At 38.8% G+C, this 17,624-nt stretch overlaps 1 protein-coding gene across 3 annotated transcripts in view; it reads right to left on the reverse strand.

The window, feature by feature from the left end:
• Positions 1 to 17,624, reverse strand: part of sned1 (sushi, nidogen and EGF-like domains 1) — a 55,708-nt gene that overhangs the window by 6,629 nt on the left and 31,455 nt on the right. For all 3 annotated transcript variants that reach the window (XM_047158520.2, XM_017480350.3, XM_017480351.3), the window contains 17 exons: positions 16,456 to 16,593; positions 15,974 to 16,093; positions 15,722 to 15,838; positions 13,728 to 13,871; positions 11,501 to 11,674; positions 9,704 to 9,817; positions 6,421 to 6,534; positions 6,201 to 6,317; positions 5,121 to 5,408; positions 4,285 to 4,468; positions 3,967 to 4,079; positions 3,534 to 3,812; positions 3,169 to 3,307; positions 2,965 to 3,047; positions 1,678 to 1,776; positions 1,220 to 1,336; positions 797 to 884 (listed from right to left, as the gene is read on the reverse strand). In XM_047158520.2, the coding sequence (XP_047014476.1) occupies positions 797 to 884; positions 1,220 to 1,336; positions 1,678 to 1,776; positions 2,965 to 3,047; positions 3,169 to 3,307; positions 3,534 to 3,812; positions 3,967 to 4,079; positions 4,285 to 4,468; positions 5,121 to 5,408; positions 6,201 to 6,317; positions 6,421 to 6,534; positions 9,704 to 9,817; positions 11,501 to 11,674; positions 13,728 to 13,871; positions 15,722 to 15,838; positions 15,974 to 16,093; positions 16,456 to 16,593 (2,428 nt within the window). The remainder of the gene's footprint in view (positions 1 to 796; positions 885 to 1,219; positions 1,337 to 1,677; positions 1,777 to 2,964; positions 3,048 to 3,168; positions 3,308 to 3,533; positions 3,813 to 3,966; positions 4,080 to 4,284; positions 4,469 to 5,120; positions 5,409 to 6,200; positions 6,318 to 6,420; positions 6,535 to 9,703; positions 9,818 to 11,500; positions 11,675 to 13,727; positions 13,872 to 15,721; positions 15,839 to 15,973; positions 16,094 to 16,455; positions 16,594 to 17,624) is intronic.

A 17,624-nucleotide genomic window follows, 5' to 3' on the forward strand; every position in this document is an offset into this window, starting at 1 on the left:
TCATACCTTTCCAGGGACTGTTATACAATGGGACACTGATATTCATTCATGGTACAGATAGTTCTGGATTAGCAACTGCACCCTGCTGTACCACACTGATGGCAAAATGCAAGACTAACTGTGCAAAAAGCAAACTTAAACTGATACTTTCAAACCCTATTTTCTTTCATGTTGTTTTGTATAACGTTGCCCTAATTTATTCATTGTACAGTGTTTGTCCATCTTCAGTAATGGCTTTATCCTGGTCAGGGTCATGGTGGATTTGGACCCTATCCTCGGAATACTGGATGTAAAGTGGGAGTATGCCATGCATGCACACACACACTTGCACAATTATCCCGGAAACACTCTGTGTGAGGTGAGAATATGCCATTCACGCATACACAACTGCACACACACACACACACACACACACACACAGACACTTGCACACTTATCTAGGGGCTCATATTTTTAGCTTAACCAATTAATGTCCTGGGAGGTGGGAGAAGAACACAGGGAAAACATGTGAAACTCCACACAGAAGATCAAACCAAGGACTCTGGAGCTGTGACGCCGTGCCTCCAGTGTCATGTTTTAGGAATTCTTGCTTTAGGAATATTTCCCTCAGTCATCCTCTCAAAATGATTCTAGTTCATAAATATTTTAGGTCTTGCATGAACACTAAGTATTTGGGATCTGTCCACATATAACGAGTGCAACAAATGACACAAGCATGTATCCAAACTTCCACAAACAACATCATTCTATCTGCATGTACAATCTGGGCTACACAAGACAGAAAAAAATCCCTTACAGATAATGGCAGACTCCATCCTCCCATACAGGCACACTCTTTGTTTCCGAGTAGAGGCGGGTACATGGATGTTTTACTCGTTGGCAATCTACAGGCAAAAATATATGTGTGTGTGTGAGTGTGTGTGTGTGTGTGTGTGTGTGTGTGTGTGTGAGTGTGAGAGAGAGAGAGAGAGAGAGAGAGAGACAATGTGAGGAAAACAATTCCCTTAAGTTATTTCAGAAACATGTTCTCACTCAATGCTAAACACTTGAATGAGGAATGCGATATCCAAACTAGATAACAAAGTGCACAAGTGTGGTAAGAGGTGAGTTAGCCACCCCTAACAGAAAATGTCTGACATTGATCTGAATGTGTCTTGAGTGTTTCTTGACCCAGAGAAAGAAAGGGTGTGATAAAGTGTGACTTGCTGCTTGGACTTACACAATTCACACTGTCTGCCCTTAAAGCTTGTCAGACATTCACAGCTGAAAATGTCTCCACTCTGTATGCAAGTGCCTCCATTCTGGCATGGCTGAGTCCTGCAGTCACGCTGAGACTCTACAAAGCAAAAACACCATTTTACAACACACAATTCATTGTTGTATCTCTCTACTACCTCTGTGTTCAGAAAAAAAAAACCCTGATAGAATAGAATAAAATAATAGGCTTAAAAGTATAAAAGATATATAATAGAAAGTAAAATTTAAGCATATAATATCTTATTATTATATGACTGTAATGGTGTGTGTCCTGCAGCTTTACTTTGACACTTTGTGAGTTTCTGCTTCAGCTGGCAGCAATCCGAATGGCAAAATATAATTTACAGACTCAAAGCAGAATCTGAAGAGAGTTGCTGTTTCTTAAGATAAAACTTATGGTGCATTGAAAGGAACACCCACCACTTTTTATCTTCGTCACTTCTTCAGGGATCTCTAGAGCCAGACTGATTTTGTTGGTTGTTTCCTCCATTCTCTCTAATTTGATTGGAGGTTCAGGTTCTGAATGGAATGACAAATGAAGTGCAAATGAGTTCAAGTTCATTTATTATTTAGTATTTCAATCATTCATCTCCAGTAAATACTTTCATGGTGGATCGGCAACCTATCCAAGAAAAACTGGCCGTGAGGTGGGAAAGGCCAGTTCAGTGCATCACACACACACACACACACACACACACACACACACACACACACACACACACACACACGGTAAAAACAGTGTACACTATTTGCACCCAATTCAGTTATTGCCAATATCTAACCTGTAGCTCGGTCTCCTTCTATAACATGACAGGCACCAATCTAGAAGGGTAAGGGCCAACAAGGGATACCAATCATGGCTGATGGTTTCCATTAAACAAAATATAATAGTTAGCAGGTGATACTGTGGTGCAGTGGGTAGTATTGCCACCTCACAGCTCCAGGATTCCAGGTTCAATCCTGACCTCAGGTTACTGTTTGTGTGGGTTTCCCTCAGATTCTTTGGTCTCCTCTCACCTCCCTAAAACAAGCTGGCAGGTCAACTGGCTACTCTAAAACAGCCCCTAGGTGTGAATGAGTGTGTGTGAACTGTCTGCTATGATCCAGAGAGTATTCCTGCGATAAGCTCTGGATTCACTGTGACCCAGACCAGTATAATAGTTACCCTAAACTTAGCAATTTGGATCATAAAATATAACAATCTGCCTAATTTTATCTACAGTAGCTTCTTCAAATTTGCTTAATGGTTTTAATCACAATATAATACTTATGGCATTGCTAGTTAACTTAGTTCTTGGTTTTAATTGCTTAATATAATTGCTGCCCTAACATGAGCTAGATTATTAGTGAATTTGACTAGATAGTAAAGTCAAATATTTCTAAGGGGTAGCTTTAGATAAGCTAACTTACTTCTTGGCCAATGCTGTGTTCACCTTGGTGCATATAGACAGCCAGTTACTAATACTTGCTTTAGGTCTGCACTCATTCAGCTGAAGCATAGTATTCAGTAATCACTTTAAATTATTCAGTTACTATCTAATAGGAAAGCACAAAAGTGAGGAATCATTGAAAGTCACGACTAATCAGTTGGTCCTGATTGTTTAAGTGTTAGTCATACTAACATTCAAACAACGTCATGCAGTTGTTTGTATGTCATGTAAAAGCCATGTAAAAGCAAATCCTACTCTTTTTAAAATCATAACTGACTTGTGCGATGGCGAATGACTTTGCGCTGTGAGTTGGTGAATTTGGCCGTTATTCTCCCCCGACCATCTATCAGCTCTGTGTATCTGTGAGAGACCAGAAAGAAAATATTCATTTCATGCCACCAATTGAAAACGATTGCACTAATAAAAACATATTGTGTAAAGATTCTGAAAATGTTTTATTTTATCTTCCCAATATACCTACCTGGGAAGTTCTTCTGAATGTTCCCGGTCTTTATCAGAACCTTGATGTTTTACTTTAGTGCGAGTCAGAGTGCGCCTGCTAGAGGTGTCACGACCTCCCTGAGTTCTCTCAGCTATCCCCTGCGGCTCCTCCAGAGTTACTGCACATGAGTACATTTACATTTATTCATTTGGACAAAGCATTTTTCAAAACTACTTATATATTAGGAAGAATCCAATCCAAGCAAATATACGAGGATTTGGAAGTCTTGCTTAATGCTCCAACAGTTGCTGTCTCACCATCTTCTGTTTTTCAAGTATGTCAATAAGTATGTCAATTTCTATACACAGCTGGAACATAAAGAGTAGCCAATTCCTGTGTCTCACATGTGGTGAAGGCTAAGTGCTGGGCCACACTATGGATCTGCTCGTGGCCTGTGTTGCGCACTGCAGTTAGGGCGAGCCGATAGTGCTGCCCTGGGCTCAGTTCTCGAATGGTGTACATGCTCAGAGTTCCATCAGGCAGGTAGCGGCTCCGAGTGGTTAGGCCACGTGTCACGTTCACCACAAAGCCATCAGGGATGCTCCTTGGATGCCGGTCCCATGTGACTCGTGCGGTGCTGGAGCTCACATGGGACAGAGAGAGGTTCTGGGGAGGAAATGGTTCTGACATAGAAAGAAAACAGGATTAGAACTTATAGAAAATAGATATTTTCAAACACGGTGGATATCTAATGATGTGTGTCTGAATATTATGAAGTAGAACAGATACTGTGACAGACAGTGAGGCAAAACTAGAAATAAACAGACATAAACATACTTGTCCAGAAGTGCAGGGGTCCAGAAGAGTGGCTGGTGGAGGGCAGGTCCTCAGGACGAAGTCCACTCTGTGTCAGCACATCCACAGTGTACATCTGACCTGGAAGAAGAGAACTGTGACACACACATTAGACTTTTTGGACAAATATACTTTCAGAGTGTAGTACAGTTGTACATGAAGAAGCTGCCTAAATGCTATAAGCATGGCCTCAAGAGAGACATCTAGTGGTTAGAATAATTGCTTTTAGGCAGTAGATTCAGTAGATTCTAGTACTAATCAGTCATGTTAATGTGACAACATTTTGAATTCATTGCTGACCTGAAGCTGTATTCCATAACACTGGCATTCAGGACAGAAGTGCGAGTGCCGCTCCCATCCGAGGGCACCAGAGATACCCGCACCAGGTTGACAGCGGCATGCCAGCCTGCCTGCACTAGCCATTGTAGCCACACTTGGGAGGAGGAGACGTTCACCACCTGCAGCTGATCCACCTTCCGAGGCCCTGAAGCACAAGATACAAGAGAGGTTTCATTCTCACTGACAATGCAAAGGTAGCGCCATGGTTCTACAAGAATAATTGGAAGGTTGGGTGTGGAAATCCAAACAAGTACCACTGTATAGTCACTTCAGGACCCCTTCTACACTCTGGTCCTTGCTAACCCATGAACATGCCAGTTGCCACTTTTGGTATTATTAGCTAATGGGTGCTATGGTTGAAAGTAAACAATTTGAATAAATGAAGTAACTGGTCTGTGTTTGTGTGAGAAATTATTTTAGAAATCCATACAAGTTAGCATGTTGTCAATTTCCACTCACAAGCAAGGTCTTCACTATTGTAGGACATTTACAAACCAGAAAGTTGTGACAAAGTTGTGACGCTTAGACCTGCTGATTATGTACGTTAAGATAAGTAAATGTTGCAAATAAAAAACAAACAAACATGTATTTATTTACTTGCTGGTAAGGTTTCATGCTGGTTTCAACAATGATACATAAAAAATGTACTTGAATAAAGAGCTCCCCCTTTTGGAGAATCTTCAGCCAGTTGAAATGAATGAATCAATTACCTATTTTTAAGCCAGACACACCTGAAAAAAGGTTCAAAGTATTTTTATTGATACCTCTGAATGAGATGTAAAAGCAAGGGCTCTCACTTGTGCGTATGAGGGCAGTCGCAGGCTGGCTGATATCGTTGCTGTTGGAATTGCGTTTGATTGAGTAGGTGGAGATGTTGTAAAGCTGTCCTGGGCTCAGGCCCTGCAACACATAGGTTGAATGCTGCCTCTCCAGGAAGTCTGTTTTTCGTGGGCTGCGCCCAATGGGAGCATAAGTGATGGCAAAACCACTGATCAGGTTCTGATTTGTGTCAGCTTGATCCCATCGTAGCTCCACCTCGCTTTCCTCCACTCTCAGCACATGCAGGCCAGATGGAGGCAGGAGATCTGGGAACATGGAGGATAATGTGTGCTACTTTACATTATTCTGGTTCAAAATAGTGAATGTTTAAACAAAGCCTCTACTCTCTACTATGGGTTATCCCAGAGGTAGAATATAAACCAAAGAACCCTTTACTACCACCATAAGTAAACAGTATTTTGGGGTAACATTTGAACTTCCCATCTTGAAGGTGGTATTAGTACAGGCGTCTTCTGAGGAGACTTTTTTCCAGTTTGAAGCTATTATTTGATGAATCTTTCATGCAGAAGGCAATCCAGTAATTCTGATCACCAGATATCAGAGTCGACAGACACGGTGGGCAAAACTGTCACATCAACTGTGGCTTAATTTTTTTTTTTTTTTTACATAAATTTATTAATATAAAATTTAAACATTTTCTAAAAAAAAAATACAAGTGTAAAATATCATGATAAGATCATTCTTGTGGTATGAAAATCTCCACATGCTTATTCTACATACCTTAAGTACTTTTTTGGGTACTTTTATTTTGGGTACTATTTTGGGTTACTATAGTAGTAAGTCAGTACAATTTTGTGATATATGAGATAATCTTGAATATGTTTGGCCACACATCCAATTTTATCAGCTTTTTTCAGTATTTACCATAATCTCAATAAACACTACTGTTTTAAGGTGTGTCTACTTAACCAGAGTAGTCTTCTCTGTTATTATTAGCTCCAACTTTAATGTATGAAATCTAAAAGAATTATTCATTAATCAAAGTTGAATTAAGTTGACCCATGCCCGGAGGAGTGTGGCTTAATCACACACTGTACCTCTCTCGCAGTCGCGGCCTGTGTGTCCCACCCTGCAGGCGCAGCTGTAATTTCCTCTCCTGTCACTGCGACAGAAGCCTCGGTTCCCACATGGCTGTAATACACACGGGTTTTCCACTAGAGGGCGATAAGAGATTTGTCTAACAATGTTCAGTCACTTTGCATGTCCAGAACGCTTCAGCAGTGTGACCATAGTACTTGAAAGTGATGTTCAACATACAAGTCTGGCAGCGATCCCCAATGTAGCCCTCTTTACACACACACAGATGCCTCCTCCTGTAGCCTCGACACACACCTCCATTCTGGCAAGGATTTGATTCGCATCCATCCTGCTCTACAGATAAAGTACAGGGATTTTAGTAAGCTGATATCAGTAAAGCCTGCATCCTTTAAAGACAATGTCAGACACCACCACAATTTTCAGATGATTCCATGTTTGGGGTACCATTACATTAGCCAATATGTATGCAAAGCAAAGGTAAAAGACATTTTAAACATAGGTAAAGTGCTTCACAACAAGCTATGTGCATGTTTAAGATAAATAACTTAAAACATTAATAAAACCTATCTACAGTGCTTAGAAAATTATAACTACACCTTAATAATTAATTAAATACTTCAAATTAGTATTTTTGCATTAATATGTGAATCCAGTTAACCAATTTGCTTAAACTAAAAAGTAATTCAAAACATTCTTTTCCATGGGTCATCCATTATATGTTCTACAAATTTTAGTTGTGACCTACAGCATTCACACAACCCTGTTACCTGAACCCAATATAAAATATTTGGAAAAGTCCATAAATTGAATATTCAAAAGGAAGGTGCACCAGGTGAACTTCCTGAAGATCATGGGAAGAAGAAAATTAAGTTATCTCATTCTTTTCCCTTTACTTTCATCGATGTTGTGATATTGATTAGTAATTACAATGTATTCATGGCATCAGAATACATGCTCATTAACCACATTTTGCGTATTTGCTAATTCTTGTTCCTTTCCACCCTGGTCCTGATTTAAGAGAAAAATGTAGCCATTGTAAGCTAGGATACCATGTAAAAAATTTGATATTGTTGCTAAGATGTTTTTGACACATTTTGTGAATAAATTAAGACCAAAAAAATAAAATCAAATACTTGTAAAAACAACAAATTTGGCCTCATCAATGTACTTTTTTATGCATGTTTAACGGCATGTATAACATCTTCTCTTAAACTGTAGTAATAACATGTCAAAACTTGACTGAAAAATGTTTATTTGCGATTATCTAAAACTTAAGCCCCACCCACCTGATACATTGTGTCATATATCCCTGAAAAGCTTGTTTCATGATGCCACTGTATGTGTCATTATGATATGCATTTCAACATCCTTTATAAACATTATAAACCAATCTTACTAGAGTAGAAACACATGCAATCTCAATATCATTTTATTCCTATATTCACAACCAAAAATCTCAGTTTCTAGATGACCCACAATGATTGAAATAAAAAATTTCACAGTTCCTCCAGGATTTTGCAATTGCAGTAATTAACACAAAGTCAAGCAAACTATACATTTTTTTCAAAATTACTACAAATTTTCCACAGATTTGGGCCAAGAAGTGTCATGTGACGTCATCACAACACACATTCAGCCAAAGCCCTCTTCGATTTACATGTGCTGAACATTTAGTACAGCTAAAAAGTCTAATTTACTAACAAACATCACTGCGAAAGACTGTGCAAAACAATTCCAGTAGTTTTTAATTAAAAAAAAAAGTTTTTTAGTTATTTTGTTAACAGTGTTTGGTATTTTCTTGATTAAACAATGATGAAATTAAATTCCAACCACCTTTTTTTCTGTAAAAGTGTTCACAATAAACTAAACATTTTAATTTACATGAAGGTCTTTAGCAGCTAGGTCTTTGGTTTTATTATATATGCAAATGTGTGCATGTAGAATTAGACAAAGCCTAATTTGCATAAATAAATGTACATTTTTGAATCAGTAATTAGCTGGTGAAGATGTGATATATATTATTCAAGAACCCTACTGAACTGTAGTGTCATAGTCATAGTGTCATTTAAAAAATTAATATATGAGTTACAAAGGATAAATTGCACCCCAAAAATTAATTTTAAATGTACTAGCAAAAATCAAGGAACATTTATTTAATGTAAGCTGGTAATAATGTTGACATGGACATTTTAATATAAAGCCATTCTATGAATAAAAGGATGAAGTGTTAGTTATCATAACCTTTTAGCAGAGTCAGTGGCATATTTAAAAAACTATAGCTGATAGTTTTAACATTATATTCATGGTTTCTCTGGCTGCTAAAGGCTGAGCTTTGGCTAAAAGCTCACAGTCTTGTTTACAAATCCAGGATAAGGAGGAACTACATTTGATACCATAGACAGAACTGCTGATTATAGCTTCCTCTTCACACTAGAATTAACTCATGTTATTGCTGGGTAATTAGACGATGAAGTGAATCAGACATTAGGGACCAAATTAGGGAAAATATTAAACTCCACAGTCTTCCAGCCCTTCATTCCAGTACTGCTTTAACATGCCCTCATCAACTTGGTCTCACCATTTTGCTTTACAGACAAGCTTGGTTGTTAGGTTGGATGCAAGGGCCTGCCAGTTACAACATATCTTTGTAACACTATTATCCCATTGTTCCATCCCTTTTGGATTAATGTCATTATGTATAGCTTGGGATGTCAATTATTGATAACCATCTGCTGATTGTCCTCAAAGAGAGAGAGAGAGCGAGAGAGAGAGAGAGAGAGAGAGAGAGAGAGAGAGAGAGAGAGAGAGAGAGAGAGAGAGAGAGAGACAAAAACACTAAACAGCTGTGATAACACTTGTTAATCATGGGAAGATGTCCAGGGATAACATACATTTGAGTTTATAATCACTGGGGACTGTGTAAATATTTTATGATGCTATGTCATACTAGGTTTTCAGTAAACTGGCTAGCTAGCTAACAATTTCATGTGTTTAATTTTTTTTGTGTGTAGCAGCCAGGGTAAGATTATTCTCATTGTGAAATAGTTTTAGGGCATTTCCAGAGCAATTTAATAACCCCTGTAGTTTCCATCCATCCATCCATCCATCCATCCATTTTCTTTACCGCTTATCCTACACAGGGTCATGGGGAGCCTGGAGCCTATCCTAGGGAACGCAGGGCACAGGGCAGGGGACAACCTGGCAGGGCACAATCGTGCACACACATTCACACACTATGGACAATTTGGAGATGCCAATCAGCCTACAATGCATGTCTTTGCGCTGGGGGAGGAAACTGGAGTACCTAGAAGCAAAGGGAGCAAAGGGAGAACATGCAAACTCGCAGGATAGAAGTGGGATTCAAGCCCCAACCACGGAGGTATGAGGCAAATGTGCTAACCTGAACGGCTTTTTCTCTGAACATTTGCAGGTGTCATTTCTAACGGAGTCATCAATTACCAATAACTCAAGAATGGATGCCAGATTAGAGGGCTGTAGTCACCTGTCTGACAGCGTTGGCCAGTAAATCCAGACTCACACTCACACAGGAAGGAGGCCACTCTGTCTCGACACGTGCCTCCATTCATACACGGCTGAGACAAGCACTCGTTTATTTCTGAGGAGAAAAACAGAGAATTGTTGACATGCAAACCACTTGAAGATGAGCAGTAAAGAGTTGCTAAAATCGTTCAAATGAATTTGGGTGATTTTTGAGAAAGATGATTCTCATAAATCTATGATGAAAAATCTTTTAGAGAAACCCATTCATCCCAGAAAAATGAAGGACATTATAAACATACATCTCAAGGCAAACAGAAAATTGATACTGAAGGAATTTTGATTAAAAAAAACAAAACATATCATATTAAATCAGGGATTCAATGACAAGTTCTGCCTTATTCACATAGCAACTGAGAAAGAAAATTGTATATAGACAAATCAGAGTCAAAATGTTGCTGCTTTGTCATCTCACTGGTAGAATTAAATACATTGTTTTTGTAGTTACAGTGGTGGGGATGATGTACTATCCACATTTCTGGAACGATGTTGCTAGCAGGTCTCCATAGCTTATGACGTGTGGACAGACCACAGACTGGTCTGTGTGTGTGTGTGTGTGTGTGTGTGTGTGTGTGTGTGTGTGTGTGTGTGTGTGTGTGTGTGTGTACTAAATTCTACACCATGCTTCCAAATGCCACAACATGAACTTAAATATTAATGCACGCATGTAGCACCCAAGGTACAACTCTGACAAAAGGTTATTTAAGTATTTAATGCTGAACAACTTGTATTTGCTTTTCTTGTCCTAGGTTTAGACACATTTTCTACTCATTTCCCTTGTTCAAACGGCTTTCTGCTTGATGTCCCAGAGCTGGCATTTTTGGCAAATGTTGAATGTCAGGGGTTTAGGCACATTTCCTATATGTGTCACAGGAAAGAGGCACTTCTATGATTTTGTATGTCTGTCACAGTTCTGCATTTGCACTGCGGTTCCCATGGCAATGATTGCCACGTGTTTCTGTTGTTTTTGTTTCTGTTTTGGCCCTGTCTCCACCCCCTGTTCTGTCATGTGCTTATTACCTGATTGTGTATAGCTGTTTAAATGAGTTATTTATTAGTTTGACCATTTATATCTCATTGTGTTTAAGATTTGCAAAGTCTCGCTCAGTGCTATCATAGGTATTTGTAAATTCTGATTCATCTACCCATCCATCCATCCAACCATCCATTTTCTTCAGCTTATCCAGGTCTGGGTTATGTGGGCAGCAGCATTAACAGAAATACCCAGACCTCCCTCTCCCTAACCACCTCTTCCAGCTCCTCCACGGGGATACCCAGGCACTCCCAGACCAGACGAGAGATATTGTATAATCTCTCCATCTAGTCCTTGGTCTGCCCTGGGTCTTCTCCTTGTTGGACACGCCCGAAACACCTCCACAGAGAGGCATCCAGGAGGCATCCTAGCCAGCTGCCCGAACCACCTTAACTGGCTCCTTTCAATGCAAAGGAGCACTGACTCTACTTTGAGCTCACCCTGAATGTCCGAACTCCTCACTCTATCTCTAAGGCTGAGTCCAGCCACCCTGTGAAGGAAACCACTGGCTTTAGGAACATGGCTATTCTGATTGTAAGATGAACTGACCTCAGATAAGGCTCTCTGCCTGTGCTCTGAACCCTGCTCGGACTTTTGACTTTAATTACTGAATTCCCCATTATAAACAACATACAGAGTTTTCGTACTTGTGTCCTGCATATCTCTCCCATATGTCACAATGTGATATGCAGGTTAGGTTGCACTCACCATCACAGACCGGAGGCTGAGTCCAGGAACCATGGCTGCTGCAGATGCTCTGTGTGGATCTGGGGTTGGGAGTATAACCTGGGTGGCATGTATACAGGGCCAAGGAGCCAGGGCTAGTGGAAGAATACTGTACCTCGGCATGCTTTAACTTAGGAGGGGGACCACAATCATTTCCTATGAGAGAAAGTCAATAGATTCATTAAATGTCCATTAGATCTAAGAAAAAGTCATTACATCCATTAAAATGCTGGAAATACTGTGATATTAAGTATAAACAGAGATATTAACTACATTATTTATTCATTCGTCCTCATTTACTGCTTTATCCTGGTCAGGATTGAGGCAAATCCGGAGTTTATCCCACCATGAGGTGGAAATACACCCTAGATGGGAAGCTAGTCCATCACATGGCATCACACAAGCAAATACACACATTCATAACTTGGGGCAATTTAGTGTTGACAATCCACCTACTGGCATGTTTTTGGGAGATGGGAAGAAACCAGAGAACCCAGAGGAAACCAAAGCAGACACATGGAGAACATGTGAAACTCCATGCAGGCAGTAAATCAAGCTCAGGATGAAACCCCAGAACTGTGAGACTCCATTGCTACCTGATGTGCCACCATGCCATATTAACTGTAGTTATTAGTTATATAATATGGACAAATATAGAGCTTTGCAATTATACACATTGTGATTGCAATACACCAATGTATTGAAATGCATGGGATCAAGACAAGTTCACAATTTATCAAACTACCCACAGAATCAGCCAGAATGCTTACAAAACACAAAGCTCATTTGCATATTGCATGTTTCTATGATATCAGTAGTGCAAAGGTCTACAATGAGGTTATTGAGTTACAAAAAATATATTGTGCACTGCAGCCATAAGTACATATTAATACCAAAAATATATATCTATCTGATCAATTCAAATTATGTTTAGGAGCTCTTAGGTTATCGATTAATGCTAGGATGGCCATGATAATAATAACTAAATAACAAAATAATAATTACACTGAGGAATAAATTATATATTGATAATGAATCATCATTGGAGCATGTCAACAGTTGCCATAATAGTACACTAAATAGGGTATAAAAACTATATTTCATAATGTGATGAACGACAGGCATAAGTGCATGTTTTCTGGTTTTCTCGTTCATTAAAAACTATATAGCAAACAAATCAAATTGCATTACTCCGAAACATGAGACAGGTTAAAGGTCAGGCAATTGACAAACAGGAATGAACTAGACAAGAGTAAATCAAAGAGATGATTTTTTTGTGATAGGTCGGTAACTCGATTATGAGTAACACGAAGAGGTAAACATCACTGGAGTTGTAGTCTGCAACTTTGGGTCTTCAGTAAGTGACACAGTACCTACTGTATATAATGCACTTATATAGGGAACAAGTATTCAGATCAAACTTTATCATCTCTGCCAAGCATTGAAAATACAAATTTGCAAGTTCAAAACTAGAGTCTGTATTCTTCTTTGAATAATAATGCGTAATAATGATGATGCAAATTGACCACTAATGTATCTATAGCATTTACAATCTTGTGTTAGCAATGAGATTACACTGGTAAATATTCAGTTTTTCTCAGTGGTTTGAATAATATCTATAGTAGCCAAAAAGTAGCTAAAATTACAGTAACTGATGTGTATTTTATGAAATTCTCTTATTTAATTTTTTTTTGTGAACAGCTGCAACACATAAAAGTTGATCTTTTTCTTAAACTAGAACCACTAGGACTTTGATTGCATCCTTCACATAGCCTACCCATAAACAGAGAGGAATAATAAAAACTGTAAACATCAATATTGTGTAATGTTTCCGATGACATGGGGCTGATTCATTCCTTGTGCAAGAGCATGAATGCAACCTTACCTTGTGGAAAACCCACAAAGCCTGAAATAGCGATGTCAGTGTCAAGAATTACAACCACCATTCAGAATGAGGATCAGATTTACAGAACACTTCTTCCGGCTCTCTTTCTCTCTGGGGAGGAAAACTAGGGCCAAGTACCCCAGGATGAACTGGCATGCATTACCTCTTCCTGGCATCGTCTCTTATTTCCCCTCTAACCTCTCTATAAGCTGCACTTACTGCGATGGATATTTTAGCTATTGTAGGGAAAGATGTCAAACGAAATTGATTATTGTATTACAATCTCTGGGGCATTTCTAATGAAAGACAAGAGAGACGGCTTACCGTCCAAAGCCGGACTGGCTCCTTTGCTGATCTCACAGTGTCTTCCCATAAAGGATCCAGGACACTCACACTTGTATTTGCCGATGTAATGGAAACATGTTCCTCCATTCATGCACGGGCCAGAGGCACATGGGTCTGGTTTCCCTGCACACAAACACACAGCATACTGTCAACGCTTGTACTATCTAAGCTTTTGTGTACAGCTTTAATGTGTTCTACACAGAGGCCCTACTCTGTTAAGAGCCCAAATAAAAAGTGCTATTCTATGCATGCAGTCGGATAAATTGCATGTGCAGTTGCGGTTGATTTACAAGGAACAATCTTGGAAATGACATCACTCATAGTAGAAGAACTCAATATGTAAATCTGGAATGAGCATGTGTGAAATATTCTCTATAGTCATGCCAAGTTCAAATCATAAACATGACTCCTGGAAGAGTAAAAGTGAAACTGAAACTTGCCACATGTATGCGTAATTACACATCACATCTAACACCTATTAAATGCATCATATTCACCGAATCGAAATATTGGAGACATGAGTCTGTGCTCTGTTCATTAGGTATATGAACAGAGGCTATGTTTAAATGCTGTTGGAATCAGAAGTCCAGATATAACTAATCCCACAAACAACTTTATCATTTATTTCTTAAACTGAGATATTATTTTGAGAAACCTTAAAATATAAACTTCACTATATATTTTTGTCTTCAAATGGAAGAAACTGCAAATTTAATACCAGTCCATTGGGTGTATCAAAATGCAGACGTAATATTTTGTTCCTGAAGTAGCTTTCAGGATGCAGTGAGTCACATTGCTAGTACTAACTTTATATATTTGCATAGTAACAGCTCTGTAGTTTTCACCTTTAGGTAGAAATGCTCTAAACTGCTCATTCATTACAGTAAACACACAAAACATGCAAGATATGCCTTGCTTACTTAAAAATACAAAATCCCTCCAAATCCCCACCCACTAAAATACATGTCTAGGCTAGAATGTCTGAATGTTAATGGTTGGGTGTATCATTTGTTATTTCTGCATTATTTGATATTTCTTCTGTTCAGAGATCAAAGGGTGCTAGAGTGTTTCCTTAAAACAAATGTTTATTTGATGGAATGATTATTTAAAAAAAAAATTGTTATTACAAATTTGACAAAAAATCTGTTTAAAATGCTTATATTTACGTGCATAGTCAAAGACGATGACCTTTAAACTCAGCATTTTTCAATTCAAGTTGAATGCAAAACTGAAAAGCATCAGCACTACTACAGGTCAGATTTCACTAATGCTTTTGCATGCGCAATAACTTTTCATTCTACTCAACTGCTCAGCTGAAGCACAACTAGACTCCAAAGAAAGTCTGTTGTCTGCATATCAAATTATTTGTATGTGAATGAGTTTGTATGATCAATCTGAGCAAGTGCAAATATTTGTATCTACAGTTTGTGCAAATGTGATGTTTCAACATGTGTGAGCAGTCATTAATCATTACAGTAGCTCTGAGAAAGAGCTACACAGTGTTTTCAGGCGTATGTGCCAGGGTATGTTTTTGTTCCAGAACATGAAGGATCCAAGTTTTGAATGATTTCCAGCACACCGAATTGCTTTACACGGCCAAACAGTTGCACAACTCTAATATAAGACAAAGTCAGGATAATGAGATTCCTGAGATGAAAAGTCTCTTGGCTTTGAGGTGCTGCTTTTTCTTTGCAGAGATTTTATGGCACTGCGTGTGCGGAAGTGCACTTGTCCAAACATGAATGAAAGCAGATTGCACACTTCTTCCACTTGAAAGGGAAAGCGTGTGGTTAGAGCTATACTGAGGGAATCGTGGAAGGATAATTCGGTGAAAAAACTCCTGCCAGCACACTCACACATGGGCCTTTAATTGTGGTCATCAAACTCATAAAACAGAAGTGTAGTTGTGCACAATTCTCTCCAACACCTTAAAGCTCTTGGCGCAAAAATGGTAGTCGCCCTTTAATACTCACCCACTTCACAGTGTTTTCCTGTAAACCGGTAAGGACACACACAGTAGTAACTCCCTGTCTCTTCTTTACAGGACCCGCCATTTCGGCAGGGGCTAGAGGCACACATACTTAATCTGACTGAGGATAAAAAAGGAAGAGACAAATCAAACCTGCATGTATCACTAAGCATTTCATAAGGGTGCCATTTGACAATACATCGCATAGGCAAAAAGAATGACAACTGAGCTTATACACACTTATGCCCGTTATTACCTTTTTCACAGTTTTCCCCTTTGTAGCCATGCTCACACTCACAGGTATAGCCTCCTTCATGCTCATAGCAGTAACCCCCATTTTGACATGGTGAAGAATCGCAGGCCGATTGGGGCTGTACTGGAAAACACATACACCAACTTGACCACGTTCCATCACTCCAGGAGAGAGCTGGTAACTTTTATTTGCACTTGAGGGAATGTTTTATTTGTTTGAATGTGTATGCCAATAAATGGCAAAACTGGATTCTGACAGTAATTCTTAAAAATGAGCCAATGTATATGAAAAGTTAAAGCTGTTAGGGCAGAGTTTGTGAAATTTAAGACACTTTCTTTCACCCAGTTTGTAAGATCAAGCAGAAACCAATGCCTTCTTAAACTCTCATATTGCCAAATAAAAAGTAGTGTGAATGCTTGGAATTTTTCTGAAGCATCCTAGCTGGAAGCGGTGTGTTTATCATCTTCATGTTCTTCAGTGCTTACCATAAGGGTAGAAGTCCCTGTGATCATGCTCAAAGTCAATGCCAGTTTGGCATGTGCAAAGGTATGTGCCCCCATATTCCAAACATGGCCCCCCATCTGGACACGGCCTGCTGTTACTGCATGGTGTCTGTGTGACCTCTATGAACAAAAGACATCATTAATGAGCATACGTGAGGCGGGCAACAAGGGAACAAAACCAGACTGCACACTTATGAGAATGAGATTAGAATGATAAAAAATGATGAATCATTGTCTTATATTAATCATCTGCATAGAGGACCACCCAGTCAGAATGAAATGAATCTGTAACCACCAATCAATTGTTCCATAATAATGTTATGCTTATTAAATACATAAAGAGAAATGTAAAACCACACTTCACGTGTTATATTTCACACTTTTTACACATATAGTGGACTTTTCATATGTAGTACATGAGTTTTACTTTTACAGGTGATTTTTACACAATTCATGTATTTCCGTATGTTATTTGTAAGGTGTGTAATTTTAATTATAACAGGCGATTGAACACATTTTTTCTTTAAATGTTCATTTGTCACATGTAGGGCATGTGAGCCAGTTTTTGATCACATATTGTTCACATGATTTCAAGTGTTTACTTGAGTTTGAATGTCCACTTTCAGGACATAACAAGTTGTTCACATGTGATCACATATTACCTACATAATCACATTTGAAAATCTTGTGTGATTTTAATGAAAGGGCATATTGCCTGTTTTTGGAGCTGTGTCTTAAATCAACGGCCCTAAATAAGGTCACAAGCTAGTATCCTTTCACAGTCTTAATCCCAGGATTATATGAAATCTGCTTTTGACTCTGCTGCAATGTAACTGTTTCAACATGCTTCAACAAAACTGCACAGGATTCACAAAAAATGTGCCAGTCTGTGTACGAATAACAGGGCAGACAGCAAGACCTTTCTGTTCTTCAGTGCTTGCTATGAAAAAAGAAATTGAGCTAATTAAATCTGTCCGATGTGGTATTTTTCTGAGTTGCTGCTCCTTATATTGAATGTAAATTTAAAGTGAGCACAATTCAAGTTGTCGTGATAGCTGTCTATGAAAAACAGAAACCCCTTAAAAATAAATTAGTGCTAGCCATAATTTCAGTAGAGTCAAAACAACTTAAGGTCACATTTACATTTTCTG

Source organism: Ictalurus punctatus, chromosome 11 (assembly GCF_001660625.3).
Source record: "Ictalurus punctatus breed USDA103 chromosome 11, Coco_2.0, whole genome shotgun sequence".
NCBI lineage: Eukaryota > Metazoa > Chordata > Actinopteri > Siluriformes > Ictaluridae > Ictalurus > Ictalurus punctatus.